General features: G+C 40.6%; 3 protein-coding genes across 3 annotated transcripts in view; 2 read left to right on the top strand and 1 right to left on the bottom strand.

Annotated features, from left to right (window-relative positions):
• The first annotated feature begins 5,301 nt into the window (after positions 1 to 5,301).
• On the top strand, positions 5,302 to 8,249 carry cfd (complement factor D (adipsin)). Its single transcript, XM_030081723.1, has 5 exons — positions 5,302 to 5,396; positions 5,873 to 6,032; positions 6,429 to 6,570; positions 6,770 to 7,060; positions 7,807 to 8,249. The coding sequence occupies exons 1-5, from the start codon at positions 5,324 to 5,326 to the stop codon at positions 7,954 to 7,956; spliced, it is 816 nt and encodes a 271-aa protein (XP_029937583.1). The 5' UTR covers positions 5,302 to 5,323; the 3' UTR covers positions 7,957 to 8,249.
• Positions 8,250 to 8,910: 661 nt separating this feature from the next.
• Positions 8,911 to 12,226, bottom strand: LOC115380610 (GTPase IMAP family member 7-like). Its single transcript, XM_030081722.1, has 3 exons — positions 12,174 to 12,226; positions 11,108 to 11,931; positions 8,911 to 10,367 (listed from the first exon to the last, which is right to left on the bottom strand). Exons 2-3 carry the CDS (start codon positions 11,607 to 11,609, stop codon positions 9,694 to 9,696), a joined length of 1,176 nt encoding a protein of 391 aa, XP_029937582.1. The 5' UTR covers positions 11,610 to 11,931; positions 12,174 to 12,226; the 3' UTR covers positions 8,911 to 9,693.
• Positions 12,227 to 14,195: 1,969 nt separating this feature from the next.
• The window catches only part of dnaaf9 (dynein axonemal assembly factor 9), a 31,184-nt gene continuing 28,436 nt past the window's right edge, over positions 14,196 to 16,943 (top strand). The window contains exons 1-3 of the mRNA XM_030044170.1: positions 14,196 to 14,338; positions 15,736 to 15,815; positions 16,749 to 16,874. Of these exons, the coding sequence (XP_029900030.1) occupies positions 14,283 to 14,338; positions 15,736 to 15,815; positions 16,749 to 16,874 (262 nt within the window). The 5' untranslated portion in view covers positions 14,196 to 14,282. The remainder of the gene's footprint in view (positions 14,339 to 15,735; positions 15,816 to 16,748; positions 16,875 to 16,943) is intronic.

Below are 16,943 nucleotides of genomic sequence, written 5' to 3' on the forward strand. Positions count from 1 at the left end.
CAGAAATGATCTTTTTAATAACCATACCATCTCTTACTTCTTTACTATTGATTTTCAATTTCATTGTATGTACACAATGACAATAAAGGCTTCTATTCTATTCTTTTCTATATGACTGTACAGATTTTTAATACAAACCAGATGACAAACTGTATTATGCCAGCTCTAAAGTCTTTTTGGGATTTCCTTCTTTTATCTTTAAATGCCCTCATGGCCGCTCCTGCTCTCACTCTCAAATGTAAATATGCTCCTAATGTGTCACTCATGTCATCCAACAGAAACATGTTGCTTATTGTTATTAAAGAGTGTTTTCTGTCACTCACTCCGACCCCAAACTGTGAAAATCCCTCCCAACTAATCTGAGATCTGCTGACTGACTGTTTTTTTTTTTTTTTTTTGTTCTGTAGACTTTAAACTCAACCTATTTGACACGTTTTTGTTTCATTGTTTTCTTTTCTTTGATTCTGTTTTCACCCTTTTTACTTTATTCTAACACTGTGAACACTTCATGAACTGTGGCTTTGGAAAGTGCAATACTACTACTGCTACTACTACCACATAGAATACTACTACTACTACTACTAATAATAATAATAATAATGATAATAATGTCTAGAAAGCTCTCAGTAAAGCACATATGTCCTCCAATGAATTTGAATGAATGAATGATTTTTATTTATTTATTTTTAGTGATAATGAAGGAAAAAGTTTTTATGGCTTGGGCAAAGTGCACATTTCCCTTCACTGACACCATTTTATGAAAGCCTTGCAACTTCTGTACATCATGTGTGTAATATTTTTCCATTTCTGCTCATTTTTGTGACATCCCATTAAAATCCATGGCCCACCCCACATGGGATTACAAGACAGATAATTAGGAGTTTAGGAGTTTAGGAGTATATTAGGATCCCCATTAGTCTTCACCAAGGTGTAGACTATTTTTCCTGGGGTCCAAATTAAAATGAAACATTTAACTTTACATAAATACAACAAGTAAACAAATTAACAGTAACAGTAATTAACAGTAACACATGTTAAATAACACTTCCGCTATTCAGCCGTGGAATTGCAACATAAAACCAGTTCCACAAGTTGCATATTCACCAAACATTAATCCTTCCCACGCCATGCCCACACCCCTGTGGCCAGTCGCTGTTGAAAGTAAACCAGTTCTTCTTTGCAACATGACCAGGCTTTCCGTACAATTCCATAGAAATGCATTCATAATTTTACAGGCTGTATGTGGTGGTTTGGCATCACCTGCACAAACTAAATCAGACAGAACATCCACAATACAGTTATAACAGAGGTAATTCATCATGGACGATTTCCTCTTCCTCACTTCACTGCCTGGAGGGACGTCACAGTACAGCAGACCTGTTTTGAACCCACATCACCTGCAACAAAATACCACAGGTATTTTTTTTTTTTTTTCCCCTCATGGTTATATCTGCCTAACGAGGTCTCGAGCAGAGCCTCATCCTCATGTGACTTCGCTTCAAATGAATTCAGCCACAGAGACACTCTCCCAGACCGAGGAAGATTTATTAACACGCTGTGAGCAGGACTGTCGTGTCAAAACACAGGCAGACTGCAGGGTTTAGTTTAGTCAGAGATGCTGTGGAGGCAGAAGGAACCTCATTGGCTGAGTTAAACCAAAATGGGCGGAGCCAAAGAACCACAGCCTTTAATAAATGTTTAGATCTCTAATAACAACTTTCTGGGCAGTCGTTTCTGTTATTGATGAATATTACAAAAACATTTCGTCTGTTTCGGTGATGCACATTACCTCCGATAAGTTTTTCATTCCAGTTCAATTAAGGATGTGTACAATATATGACAGATTATTTTGGGGTGCTCGTATTACACCACAAACAGCAGTAAGCAGCTGCGTTCTTTGTACAGTATGTGAGGTCCTGTCATCTTTGAATCATTTATCAGTATCATCTGTGCTTTTGGAAACCGTTACAATCATATATCTGTGCACCAGTATCTGCACCGAACTCAAATGCCAAATAAAATGATTCTGACTCCGCGTGCTCCTCGGTGGCCTCAGACGGGACGATGACGCTCACTTCCTGTTCCTGTGTCCCAGCACAGCGTGTTATCAATCTTTTGTCACCTCCCTAATGAAGTCTGGAGGGGGAGATGTCTGCCGTCTGGGTCTGTTCATGTCTGGGCTTTCTTCTCTTTTGTCAGAAGGTGTTGAGGGAGGCGAGGAATTCCCTCACATCACCTGTCTCTGCTCAGGTGCAGCTGGCACTGAACTGGGTTAATATATTCATAAATAATGGATGGCTGCTTATGAATAGGGACAGGAGCCAACAGCAATATTTCATTTTTGAGATTTAGGGTGAATTTATGGGTTCTCCGTCAGCAGTGATGGAATGCTCTTGTCTTGTATGGACCCACTTTGTGATTCAGGCTAGTGGAGCAAATGTATTTTTACAGTCAGATGTTGCTTAGTGCAGCAAATACATTCACACTGCAGATCACTGGACTTTCACCATGTTATATACTAGGTAAGCCATAAGTAAATAATAAGAAGAGCTGCTTGTACTCACAAAACTGAGACACTCTAACCTTGGCTTCCCTCATCAACACAGATGTACATCAGCAATCTGACTTGGGACGGCTCAGAGATCAGATAAGGAAGCGAAGGCATTGCCTGCTTAAAAATCAGCGTTTCCAGAGTGACAAGCCATCATCAAATGCAATCAAAAGTTACGAAACAACTTTTCTACAGAATTGCTCAGCGACCTCAAGCACTTTAAGAACTCTACAGGCTGTGGGAAAAAGACATTTAGGCTGTCATAAAGTATGACTGGGCTGTGTTTTGCTCAGTTTTAATGTAGGAACTACACACAAAAAAAGAAAAAAAAATGCTGGTCAAGTGTCAGAAAGAGAAATATCAAAGACTGTGACCAACATATTCACACGACTGATCGGGGTTTGTGTGTGTGTGTGTGTGTGTGTGTGTGTGTGTGTGTGTGTGTGTGTTTTCCACAAGTTACCTTCATTTATTCATTCATTCATTCGTTCATTTATTTTCTTGTTACATATTCAGATTGTATATATGCAGTTAATACCAAAACAAATGTATCCATGTGTTAAAACTCATTTCAGCATAATATTCTCATTTTTGCAACTTCATTTCAAAGACATGTTGAGTATTCTAGACTGATTCGAGAAATTAAATCCAGGAGGAGTGCTTTTTTCAGTATTGGGTTTATGTGTGTGTGTGTGTGTGTGTGTGTGTGTGTGTGTGTGTGTGTGTGTGTGTGTGTGTGTGCACATGCACTACAACATGCACTAGTCAAGCTTATCATCTGATGATATTTTATGACCAAACAGCAAATAAATATTGAACATTCTGGGTGGTTTATTTAAAGCAAGGGCAATCATTTTTAAAAATGGCACACGGTGTATTCGTTTTGAGTGGAGGTCTTACAAGTGTGTGTGTGTGTGTGTGTGTGTGTGTGTGTGTGTTTTGTGCACGTGATTTCTTTGCCCTAGATTGGCTGTGTTTCATGTTTTTCCCGCTGCATTTACGGGCAGAAGAGAAGAAGAGAACGTCCTTTTTCCTGTGAGTGCCGTGTTGTGGTGCACAAGGTCAAGCGTTGTTCCAGAGCTCGGCGTTATGCAACGTCAGGCGGCTTCACCGGGAACAATTGTCAAGGAACCAACATTTCCTAAAGTGTCATCAGTGCATTCATACACCTTGGAAGCCAGCAAATGTATATATATATATGAGGTAGAGAACCAGTTCTGGCCCGGGAGGCACCTCATATTTCTTCCTTTATATTTTGGATTGTGTCCAGAACACGCTGTTGAGGATTGGGATGTGTGTGTTCTTGCTCTCCTCTGATCCAAACTTCACCCGCAGACGAGGATGTAACATAAAAATGCCTCGAGGATGAGACATTTAGTTACTATCTGCCTGCTGACAGTGCCTTTAGGGAATTTCTATCACATTAATACAAGCAGGGTTAGTAGTTTGCCTCCCTGGGGAACATACTGTACTATAAATTGATATTATACATATATATACATATATATTCTTAAAAAAGTGCACTCCTTGTAGGTGCTTTAAATTAAAGTGTCCACCAGTTGGCATGTGTCAATGTCAAAAAAAATAAAGAAATTACAAATTAAAATGTGGGAAATGACCTATAAACAGTGATGGGAAGAATATTACAAACTGCTACTCAAGTAGAAGTACTGTTCCTCTGCTGGTATTTGACTGGAGTAGAAGTAGAAGTACTGTTCCTCTGCTGGTATGTGACTGCAGTAGAAGTAGAAGTACTGTTCCTCTGCTGGTATGTGACTGCAGTAGAAGTAGAAGTACTGTCACTCTGCTGGTATTTGACTGCAGTAGAAGTAGAAGTACTGTTCCTCTGCTGGTATGTGACTGCAGTAGAAGTAGAAGTACTGTCACTCTGCTGGTATTTGACTGCAGTAGAAGTAGAAGTAACTGTTCCTCTGCTGGTATCTGACTGCAGTAGAAGTAGAAGTAGTGCAGTAAAAATCTACTACAGTAAAAGTAAAAAGCATCTCATTTCAAATGTCCTGGCCTTTTTCCAAACAGTAACTGTGTTAGCTGGGATCTTTTCTATGCAGTTAGAAAAGAAGGGGAGAGAACACGCTGCACACTACACGCTTTTAAAGGGACATTACGCTCAACTGAGGTGAGGACCCTGTTGACTCAGCTAACACATGGAATAAGCTGGGGACTCATCGTCAGGCCAACTCGTTGATATTTTCCCCTTTTTTCCACACTTATTCCACATTTTTCACCAGTTGAGTCTAAATGGTCCTCGCTGCAGTTGTTCATGGTGCAGCTTTTATTGTGAAATCTGGAAATGACAGAAAGCAGAATCAGCAAAGCAGAAGCAGGTTCCCCCTCTCATCTTTGCTGACTGAGCTTTTATTGTGAAAGGCTCCACAATCTGTCACTGATCATTTGCTCTGTGTAATGGATTTGATTTAAAACGGACAAAACTAAATCAAAAATGTACTGAGGTGAAAGTAAAAGTGACTCAAAAACTCCACAAAAAAAGCTTCTCAGTTACAGCAACATGAGTAAACATAATTAGCTGCTTCCACCTCTTCCTCTGCCTATAAAAGTAAAGTAGGTCTTCAGGACAGGCCTGCAGTAAATGTTTTCTTTCCTGTTTTTCTTCACAGGAAACAGGGAACAAGAGGATTGTCTGCCTCCCACTAATGCCTGGCACTACATCATCTTGATTTATCCTTCCTCCCTTTCGAGTGGAAGCCTTTAAAACACCCGTGCTGCTGCTTTCGGTCAAGTCAGACCGACACCATGGCCTCAGAGAACCGGCTGCTCGTGGCTGTTGCTGCTGCTGCTGTCGTGCTTTTTGCTCTCATTTCACCGAGTGAGTTTGCTCTGCCAGCGTTTCTCGTTTACTGACTTTCTGATTTGTATTTTACTAATGACCTCACTGCAATTCTTATGCATTTATGGCATGTAGTGCTATTTTGTTTTGCATTTACTGAGGTGCAACATGTTTACTTGTACTTTCAGCTGATTGTACCTGCTGTATATTTTGTGATTATCCAATATGCAATGTTAAAACGCGTCATTATTCTGAAACTATTCTCCCTGTGTTGCCAGTCCTCTAAATGCCCTCGTGATTATGACTTTGTACTTTTTGGCATGTAATACTTTCTCTCACCTGATTTGACTTATCAAAACAGAAATGCTAAAACACTAGCACCTAGTTTGACAATAGTTTTGTTCCTTTTGACATAGGAAATCTGTCATTTTACTTGTGCAGATGGTTGCCACAGCTTCCTAAATTAAATGATAATGCTCAGGTTTTTGTGTTTGTGTGTGATTTGATCATTTCAGGTGAGGGTATAATGGGGGGCAGAGAGGCAGCGCCACACTCGCGCCCCTACATGGCTTCCATCCAGGTCGCGGAGGGAGAAAACATGAAACACGAATGCGGAGGGTTTCTGGTGGCAGATCAGTGGGTGATGACCGCAGCGCACTGTCTGCCGTCTGGCGAGTGAGTAGGCCGTGTTTTCAGCAGGATGACTTGATCAGAGAAATGGAAAAATATATGAAAATGTCATGTGTGTGACGCCAGAGGACAGCCCAAGAAAATATTGGGCTGTCCTCTTAACAACTTCACACACACACACACACACACACACAAAACTCAATAAAACACAAACAAAAAACACAAATGAAACGGTTTTATCTCGCCAACAATGTTATTAGATTTTTGTTAATCTCATTTTCAAACAAAATTTCCAGATGCATCGCAATTTTTGAGTATATGACAAAATTTTGAGGGGGGGTCTTAATGTTCACTTGGTAATATAAGGGATGCATGTTCACTATACAAGACTAAATGTTGAAAATATCTTTGTAGTACTGCATCACTGTGCTGTTTTCACAGGCCCAATGGAAGGACGGTGGTCTTGGGTGCCCATTCCCTGACGGCCGCCGAGGAGACAAAACAAAACTTTGACATTTTGAACGTTTACAATCACCCAAGTTTCAGCATGACAAATTATGATAACGACATTGCACTGATTAAGGTAATTTTGCAACTCATTTTGCAATGCAGAGCACGCTTTTTTCATGTTCTTTTCTGCAACATCACTGTGATATTTTGGTGGATGATGGTTTTATTGTTTAGTAAGAGGCTAAAGGAAGCTTTTGAGTTTGGTAGAAAAAAAGAACAATAGAAAAGGGGGTACTTGTTAATGTCTGTCCTCTGTCCTCTGTTATCTCCAGTTGGATCGTCCCACTGTGGCCACCGAAGCCGTGAAAACAGTCGAATACCTGCGAGAAGGCGGCACAAACCCTGACACAGACGCAGAGGTGGACTCAGCCGGCTGGGGGTCCACCAACAACCTGGACGGCAGAACGGACAGGCTCAAAGAGGTGTTCATCCAGGTGTTCAACCGGGTTCGGTGCGCACGCAGCGACTACTACGGCAGGAAGCTGACCGGCAACATGATGTGTGCATACAAAGTGTGTGCAGACCCGTGTCCTCACCCATATAAGACAGAAGACACTTGTGATGTAAGGTTTTTTTTTAACCTCTCCTCTCTTGAATCATGTGTGTTGATCATACGTGATGATTCAAGGACTTCATTCTCCTGAAATTAACCTGTAGTATGTCAACTCAAAGCTAAAAACCATATGTATAAATTGACATCAAAAATACTTTAGTGTCATTCCCTTTGGCATGTTTGTGGCAAAACCAATCGAAGTTGCTCTCAGGAAAGCTGGCACAAGCCCATAAAATTAAAAAAAATGACATCAAAATGCCCTTGAACATGCACACTCTTTATTTTTAGTCTTCTGCGTTGTCAGTTTAATTGTAGAGACTCACTTCAGTAGCCTTGGTCGAGTGTGATGTTTTTTGCCCTCTATTTCTAGGCAGGTACAAACCACAGAAATTCATGTAAAACATAACCAGCACATAGGAATAATATTTTTAAAGGTATTCTAGGTTAGATTTTAATTTACGAGGAAGTGTACAGTTGCATGGCCACTTCTTCAACCACAGGAAGTGACAAATCAAAACTTAAGAGCAAAACACAAACCTATATTTGGATTTTTCATCTCCTATTCCTTTGGTATCTTCTAAAGTTATAGGCTGTGTGCCCTTTTTAATAAACTCACAGCTACCTCCTGCTCCCATCTGGAGCTGTCAGCACGCATTGTCTGGTGCAGCTTTGAACACTAAAATTGAGTGTGTGTGTGTGTGTGTGTGTGTGTGTGTGTGTGTGTGTGTGTGTGTGTGTGTGTTTGATGTCTTTCAGGGTGACTCGGGAGGTCCTCTGCTTTACAACGGGGTGGTTGTGGGCATCACTTCGAATGGAGGGAAGAAGTGCGGCAAAGTCAAAAAGCCTGGAATATACACCATCATCTCCCACTACACCGAGTGGATTAACAGCACTATGACCCTGTAATCCAGATTACCAGATCATAAACAAGCTCAGGCATTACTATGTTGTTGTTTTTGTTTCCACTACAATCCTGCAAAGTCACTCATCACTCAAATGTTGGGTATCTCAACACAGCAACGTTATGAAAGAAACTATTGCATATTTGCAAGCAGTACTAGAGAAGGTGCAGCAAATGGCCTCCACACAAGCTATGAATAGATTAAGCATGATAATATTATATTTCTCAACCTATTATCAATGCATCTTATCAAGAAATCATTAAAACTGTTTATTACACCGACATGTCTCGTCTCTCTTGATTTATCTGGTGTCTCTCAACCCTCCAGCACAACATTTTTCACACGCAGCATGAAAAGGAGAAGATAAAACGACATTAAAGGCCTTTAATAGTATAAAGATGAAGTTAAATGTAACTTTAAGAAAAAAAAATGTAATGATTACAGAGATGAACAGTGATACAGCACATTACCTGGAAATAATGTGGATGATGATTTTCATGTGCGTCAGTTAAGTCACAGGACAGTTAATTACTGTATAAATGAAATATTAAAATACACTAACTCATTAACAACCACAACGAAATCTTAACATCATTAATCACACTCTGTTTTATGGAACTGCATCGTTCTTTCGCGGCAGTTTTTTGGCAAGTGAGTGCTTTTGAAGAATGGTGTTTCAAGCTGTAACAATTGAGCAATCACACTGAATCTCATAAACATGTCAGACCGGTGCGCTCGTACCAAATGGGAAAGTTCCAAAATAAATGAAAATCTGCAGCTGTACTTTCTCTCCCTCCCACTTTTCTCTGCGCTGATCAAAAAAATGAGTTATACCTCCTCCGTTGTTCCGCTTCATGAGTCGATGCATGTTTAAGAAAGTCCCCACAACGCCATAAAATCAACCACATCATTATTTCATTGAGTAGAATCAAATAAAAAGAATTGTCTCTCCCTTGTGTTTTTTTTTTTTTTTTTTTTTTTTTTCCCATTGGTCTGTCTCAATAGTCTGAGTGTCAGCATCCTTGTGTGGGGCTCTCAGCTAAACCCTTTGGCAGCCATACTGGAGGTCATCAGCACTTGGGGAGCAACAGCTGTAAACATCTGATTGTCTTTGTAAATATAAGACATAGCTGTGTCAAAAGAATTCAGTGAATGTTTTGTTTATTAGCAGTAATTATCAGTGTATTGTTAACATGTCTGAATTGTACACTGGCCAATGTATGTAGTAAAGGCAACTGTTGAGAGTAGCTATTAGTCATTGATTTTCCATGAAAACACACTTGGTTTTGTTTACATAAAAAAAAAAAAATCTCATCAAAACACGCTGTATTCTTGAGGCCTAATAAACATACTGAGAACGTTTTCTGCCTCAAAAGACATTTGTAAAGCCTTACTTTGGAATATTTTGGGGGTCTGGTTTTCCTAAGTGTGCACTAGGTCACAAACTACACTGGGTAACTTTACCATCAGTTGCGTGGCCAAAAAAATGCTTGCTTGCATGTGAAAAGAATCAAATCTTCTGAAGACACAACTTTGGAGTAGAGATCAGGGCTAAAGACAAGATAGTTCACTGTATCACAGTAAGATTTTGTGGATTATTTTAAGATTATTTGAGCACAGCCAGCTCTCCAGAACATGTTAGCACCTGCTATGGCTTGAGATTTCTGACACAAGATGCAAAGCTTTTACGCCAGCATAGAAATCAAGAATATCACAATAAGCAATTTGCATCTGACACCACCTAGTTTCTTTCCTCCATCACTTTCTTCCTCTCCTTCAGCTCTTCCACAGAAAATCTCTTAGTGGAGTAGCAGTGTCCGCCGTGTGAAGCCACCAGCTTGTTGACGCCTGCGAGCAGGTCCTTCACCTGTGGGTAGCTCAGAGCGCTCTGGGACTTGGTGACGTTCAGCACATAATAACGGCTCCCGCACTTCCGGACCAGATCCTGTAGGCTCACATGGGCGTTGGCCACGTAGTCGTTGATTCTCTGAGCCCTGTGCTGGCTGCTGTCACAGCGCGTGAACAGGATGATTGTGTGCTCTGCAAACTCTTTTCCAAAGATCTTCTGCAGGTGCCCCAGCATCTCGCTCTCCCCCTGGGTGAAGCGCCCCACCTGGAGCACCAGCAGGAAGACGTGGGGTCCTGGGAGGGCCAGAGCCAGGCAGTCCTTGACCAACTCCAGGTTCTCCGTCCCATCCTCGTCCCACAGCTCAGGGGTGTCCACCAGCGTGAGCCGCCCCCCCTCTGCCAACACCTCCTTTCTCTCACAAGCCAAGGTTGGCTGTGGGGCACTGCGGCAAGGCTCATTAATTGAGTATTGATTACCTGCCCTCTCCAGAATGAGATTTCCAGCTGAGGATTTCCCACTGCCAGAGAGGCCCAGCAGGATGACTGAAGTTCTCCTCACATCATCAGCTTGTGTCCAAAAAGAAAAAGAAAATGGCTCTTAGTACACATTTTCAAAAAGAAGAGAGAATGAAATAGTTTAAAGGAAGGTGGAAAATCTATCCACTATCTTGTAAACACCAGAACTTTAAAACTGCTTTAAACTTTAACTCATCATGGGAAATGTTTGATGAAATGCAAACTATTTTTTCAGCAATGTCATACTTCACATTCAGTCAGTTCTACATATTCACATGCAGGCTGATTTATAAATTAGATGTGTAAATTAGACTACCAGTGATGGTCGGCGATATGACTATAACTGTATCGCCCCCTAGTGGGCCTCATCATTATGTCCTCCATATTAGAGGGCATTTCCATGTTCATTACCTGTCCTGTTCTTAGACATTTTCTGAAAGCAGACAGTTTCCTAAGAATTTTTTGAGATCTTTTGATTCCCCATAGCTGTTTTAAGTTTTAATAACTCTCAAAACAGGTGAAAAAGCAAACTGGGCCACATGATATGGTTGAGAATAGTTTGCACAGAAATGTTCTTGTAACTAAATTCAGCATCTAGTATATTCTTTTGTATGAATCTAGGTGTTTGGGGTTTGGGAAAGTGATGTTATAAGTTTGAATTTTCCTTTATCCTGAAAGCTAATGGCTTGTGATATGGCTAAAAAAAAAAAAAAAAAAAAAAAAAGGATCTTGGGAAAATGACTGCTTATGCAGAAAAACAGTTTGGTTGGACACACTTTTTTAAATCTTACCATTAGTGTTCGTCTGCAGCTGTAACATGGCTAAATGACTTCTCACTGCCTCTTCAAGGCTCTCTCTCTTTGTATCATGTTGCCTTTTCTCAGCCGCCTCCTTCCTCCTCTCCTCAGCGTGCTTAGCCTTCAGTTCCTCCACCTCGGTTGCTCTTTTTTTCTCTCGTTCTTCCATCAGTTGGTTGAAGGCCTGCTCCTTCCCCTCAGCCTCCTGGACCTTCTGTTTCAACATCTTCAAGGCTGTATCCTCTGTGCTCCTCCTCTTAGCTTCGCTGAGCATGTTCTCAGTGTAACCACACGCACCACTTTCAGCCAGCATGTAGTCGACCATCTCAAGCAGTGTACCGAGCTCGTCTGCTGTTGCCGGTGAGCCAGAGATGCGGCAGTACCTTCCGTCACACACATTTATCAGTTCCAGGAGGGCATCATCTAACACATCAACAACCTTTCCTTCTTCCAAAGAGATAACTATGAGATATTGTAAAGCCTCCATCCCAAACATCCCTGCAGCATCTCCATTATTCGTCTCTCTGTCTTTGTATAATGTCCACCTTGGATCAGCAGCAAAAATGAACTGATTCCATGGGTGGAAGTCTTAATGCAGCTCTCTATCGCCCGGCAGAAGTCCTCCTCTGTCATGTCTTGCTTTAAAACAGGATAGATCAAGCTCATCTCTCTGCCATCCAGTGTCACACCACAGACTTGATTTGGTCCCAGTGAACTAGAACACTCCAGCTGACCTTTCTGGAGTAAAGATTTCAGAGAGGACCATTCCTCCTCCATGGACATGACCACCAGCATCTGCCTCATGTCAGTTGTGCCGTCTGCAAGCAACGAACAGAGACATACTCTTTCAAAATGTATCCTATTACAAATTGCTCATCACCTGTTTCATTGTCTGAATTATTTACTGCAATCCCATTACATGCAAGCTGTTGCTTCCCAGCTCTTCCAGTGACTAACAGAGAAAGTCACCCTTGCATTACAGTTCATAATATACATCACATTAATAAATACATACAAATACGAATCAAAGATTTTGTGTATATACTAAAGAATTACTCACTGTGGGACATGTCTTTTCCTTTTTGGCTCAAAATAGAATGTGAAACTGGACTCTCTGGCTTGAAACGAGTAGTATGAGGGTATAAAGAGAGATGCTTCCTGCTCACAGCATTTAACATGTGACACACAGTTTTGTTGTAGTCAAGGAACTGCATTCCACAATGCAACCTGGAGTCACAACTGCAGGTCATCCATGACTGCAGGTTACTGCTTCTTCCTCATGCCTGAGATCATGCATGTGTGCTGGAAACTATTTGACATTTCATTCTGTCCGGTAGGTTTTGTTGGATTTCAGTACAGTGAGTTTGCAAGCATTGTTTTGGTCACAAGACAATATGTGTGTGTGTGTGTTTCTGTGTATGTGAGGGGGTTCATGTTGGCCTAAATTCTATAGTAGGTGTCCACACACACACACACACACACACACACACACACACACACACACACACATACACACAGAGAAATAGAACACAAAGAGTGAAGGTTCGACAATCCAAATCTAAGTAATCATATCTGAGGCAATCAAAGCCAGTGCACAAGAATTACCAAAGCCCACATCAACTTGCTCAGTTTCCTTTTCCTTTCCTAAATCCATTAAGTACAGCTTTCTCCACAGTGGAGCCAGAATACATCCTGTGATTGTTTCTGCTTTATTTATTGCTGAACCTGCCATGTTGTTCATACACAGGCTACAAACCACATAGATAGATAAGTTGTTATCTTAGGGGCATGACATGCAATTTGAAATTCGGCTGGGCCCGAATCAGTGTGGAAATACATATTCACAATGAGAACATGCAACAGTTTTAAACAAAATTGGCTATTATTTCACAAAAAACCTTAAATCGCCCATTGGCATGGAATCAGCAAGATCTGATCAAAATGTGACAGGCTGCTGTCACTGTCCTGCTCCACCGACAGACTGAGGAAATCATTCCTCCCCCACGCCATGCGGCTTTTTAACTCCACCCGGAGGAAATAACTCATTATACACATACTGCAATACTGGTAGATAACACATAAAGACTGGAGGGGAAGGGGTGATTCCATAAGGCTGGATCAAGTCTGACAGTTCCTGAATTCCCAGTACCGGGCGTCAGGTTCTGTCGACGGTCTTGGTCTCATGGTTTCACACTAACTCTGAACCTCGGTCGGAGCGTGTGTTCTTCAGGTTAGGTTATTTTCCACTGCTGCTTAACTGTTATTACTTCTGTTTAACTGTTAATACTTCTGTTGAAATTGTTCATATTCCTATCTTTTTATAATCCTTGTTTATAGTGTTTATATTGCTTACTGCTATTTATCATGTGTATACTGTACATTTCTTCTTTCTTCGAAATTTGCACATTGACCTACCTCTATGCACATTTTATACACCCATGCACACGGTTTTTTCTGTTTTGTTTTGTTTTTGTTGCACATTGCTTTTTGCACACTGGGTTGTACTTAGGTTATTCTGTTGTACTCAGATCTTATTCTGTTGTACTTAGATCTTATTCTTTTTTTCTGTTTTTTTATTTTACTTAATCTGTAATCTGTGGATACTGCTGAAAAAAAAATGTGAATTTCCTGCGGGATGAATAAAGTATCTATCTATCTATCTATCTATCATTTAAAAAAAAAAAAAAAAGAGGAGGGTGGAATTAGGTTTTTATGTTGAGGCCTGCGCTGTAAAATGGACATGCACTGAGACCCTGCACAGGCACTGACTGAGATTACTGACGGATTGCACCATCGCCCCGGCTGTGCTGCTGCGCGCTGTCAAAACGCCTCAAAACAAGACGGTACCACCGCGCGAAAAGGGGTGGTGCGACAGTGCGGTTTAATTAAATTTCCTATTATGAACCTTGAATGGTCCTATATGATATACATCGCTATATTAATAAGTTTAAAAACGAAATTATAATCATATATGGTGGATGTAGTCAAGGTTCCCTCGACAAATAATAATAACACGGATTCCTCACACCCCTAAATGTGGAATGGTTCCGTCGGTTGCTACGCTATCTTGTGTAGACATTCTCCAGGGTGATGGAGAAGATGCATTCGGCCTGAAAATACCGTCGTGTCATTTTAAACGTTTATTCCGTCCAGCGTAGCAGTAATTACAATGGCGAATATGCGGAGAGTTAACGGGAAGTACCCGGGAATGAACCCGGCTGTCAGGTAACGTTAATGTCGATTTATGTTTACGGAAAACGACGCTCAAATGATGCTTGCGAGCTAGCATGGCTAACGTTAGCGCCAACAGCTGTCCGTTATTACTTGACGGCTCCAACGGCAGTTACGAATAGCTAGTTAGCTAATTTTTTAATGTTAACAAGCTGTTTAAAAGACTAACGTTATTTAGCTAAGATACATTTTTCTTTCCTTTCATCGTGCCCAGAGAGCCAATCCTTCAAATAACAATGGCAGTTACAGTTTTTTTCAATCGCTTTACCTCCTTTGTCAACTCAGAAATGCTGGTATCAAAACAGTGAATCCATAGGCCTAATGAGAGGCGCACTTCCCAAAATAACACATTTTGTTTGCTAAAGGCTCTTACCATGACAAAACATTTCAGACATGCAGCAAAAGCACATTTTGTCACTGCCCAATACAACTAATCCACTCACTCACTTCATACTCAACACCAAAATGCAACACACCCTTTTCAGACTGAGCAGGTTCAACCTTACTTTTCTCCTGTGTGTATTGCAGTCATATTTTTGACAATTTACATAGTTACATATTGTAAAGCAAGTAGCAAAATCCAATATTTCCCTCAAACAACTCAACTTCTGCCCAAATGAGTAGATTTCTTCTATCAGCTTTACTATACTGTAACACAGCTGACAGCAGAATACAAAATACAGCTATCAGTTTGAACCAGGTTCTCCTGTGAGCTACACATTCAAATGTGAACTTACAGTAAAGAATTGCATCCAAACTCAGAAAGACTTTGAAGTGAAATTATACTGTATTGATGGGAAAAACTGAAATACGGTAAGTCACATACAGTATTACACAGAAAAACTCAAAGGAGTTGGAAAAAAAAATACAGAATACAATTTATAGGCCCCTTTTTTGTAGGTGCATACTGATTGATTGGTGAATGGTGATTGGTGGAAAGGGTAGTGGTGCAGGTGCACTAGTGATTTCATAGTGATGCAGGTCATTTCTATCAGCTGTGAGCAGATGTTTTGCTTTTGACTACCACAGTGAAGTCAATGGAGTCAGGGCCATGTAAATGACACATGTGAGAAGTGTTGTGCAAAAGAGCCTGAAAAATGTGTGAATCCAATGAAAAGGTATGAACACATTTGCAAAAGAAAACTTCTGCTGTGGTTTGGAGGTGAAGATGATGACAAAGTGGATCCCAGTTTCATTATACTGGAAAAAGCGAATGGAAAAAAACTGTAACAGCTACTGATGATGCCCAGTGCTAATTAAATATGTATTGCAAACACCGCCAACGTGAATGCATAAGCTATCTTAGACCGTTTTCTTTTATCTAATTAACGATCCATCTTATTGATAAGTTATCGATAAAAATCTGTCATGTCTGTCGTTAACTTTCTCAGCTGTTGCCGTCTGCGTCATGTCCAGTCCCTGCTCTGTGGAGGCGACTCTGCCACTCCTGATGGCATCCTGTGCTCTCTTGGTAAGTTTCAATTTTAAAATCAAATCCTCCTTATCTTCAGATTTTCTAATTGTTTTTCCATCAGTTGGGGTCAATTTGGCCCCAGCAGTTTAAACGTCCAGAAAGTGATTATAATAAAAATTGCTACTCAGGTTTATGTGCCATATACTTTAAGTTTCTTGCTGACTATCTAAATGGCAGGGCTGCATGATCTGGGCAAAATTTCATACCTCGATATTCATGCCAAATATTTTGGTAGTGATGCGATATGACTATGGGTTCACACTTATTTGAAACTTAAAGTGTAGAGCAGAGAGTATTGGGATGTACATATAAAATGCAGGTGAAACAAAAAGGTTGAAAAACTGTGTTCGATCAAGTTCATCCCCTCTTTAAAGAATTCATGAAAATGCCATTGGGAAGACGCTATAGAAGCGCTGCAGCAATCAAGAACATTTACAAAAAGTTTTTCAGACCATATGCAATAGCTCTGCTAAACTCGTAAACACTACTATGGAACTGTGACCATTATTGTTGTTTGCACTCTGCATGTTGTGTGTTTTTATTTTTCATATTTTTTTGTGATTTGCTGTGATGTGTTTTTAACCAACTTGTGAAGCCGAAGGGAAATTTCCACGTGTTGACAATAAAGATTATCTTATCTTATCAACAGTGAAAACTAAGCACTCTTCTAAAAACAGCATAACAGTACCAAATGGACGTAGAGAATGCAGTTACTTCACAAAGTATTTTATTGATCAGAACACACCGATCAGTGTCTAGGGCGGCATTAAAATAAATAAAAAATCTTAAACGATATTTTAAATGTAACAACAGTGAAAATTGAGCATTCTTACTCTGCTCCCACGCCCAATAATCAGCCCATGTCAGTTAAGAGAATACAGATCTTGCCTTAACAGAAGATGCATATTAATGTGTTGTGATCCATTTCAGGAGTTGACAGCAGGTACAATGTAGGCTGCACTGAGCTGGCCAACTATCTTTTCTCTGGATTGTATGGGAGGGCCCAGCAGAATCTGGAGCACCTTCTGGAGGAGTTCCCTGAAGAGGTGTTGGATGGTGAGTACTGCACTGACACTGATGCACTCTGATTAATCTAATTCGTTTTTTTCTTTAGTTTCCATCTAT

Source organism: Myripristis murdjan, chromosome 22, assembly GCF_902150065.1.
Source record: "Myripristis murdjan chromosome 22, fMyrMur1.1, whole genome shotgun sequence".
In the NCBI taxonomy this organism is placed as follows: domain Eukaryota; kingdom Metazoa; phylum Chordata; class Actinopteri; order Holocentriformes; family Holocentridae; genus Myripristis; species Myripristis murdjan.

Coding starts and splice junctions, on each gene's coding strand:
- LOC115380610 (XM_030081722.1), bottom strand. CDS start 11,609: ATGTTTGGGATGGAGGCTTTACAATATCTCATAGTTATCTCTTTGGAA. Junction 10,368..11,107: donor GCTGCAGACGAACACTAATG/GTAAGATTTAAA, acceptor TTTGGACACAAG/CTGATGATGTGAGGAGAACT.
- cfd (XM_030081723.1), top strand. CDS start 5,324: ATGGCCTCAGAGAACCGGCTGCTCGTGGCTGTTGCTGCTGCTGCTGTC. Junction 5,397..5,872: donor TTTTGCTCTCATTTCACCGA/GTGAGTTTGCTC, acceptor TGATCATTTCAG/GTGAGGGTATAATGGGGGGC. Junction 7,061..7,806: donor AGACAGAAGACACTTGTGAT/GTAAGGTTTTTT, acceptor GATGTCTTTCAG/GGTGACTCGGGAGGTCCTCT.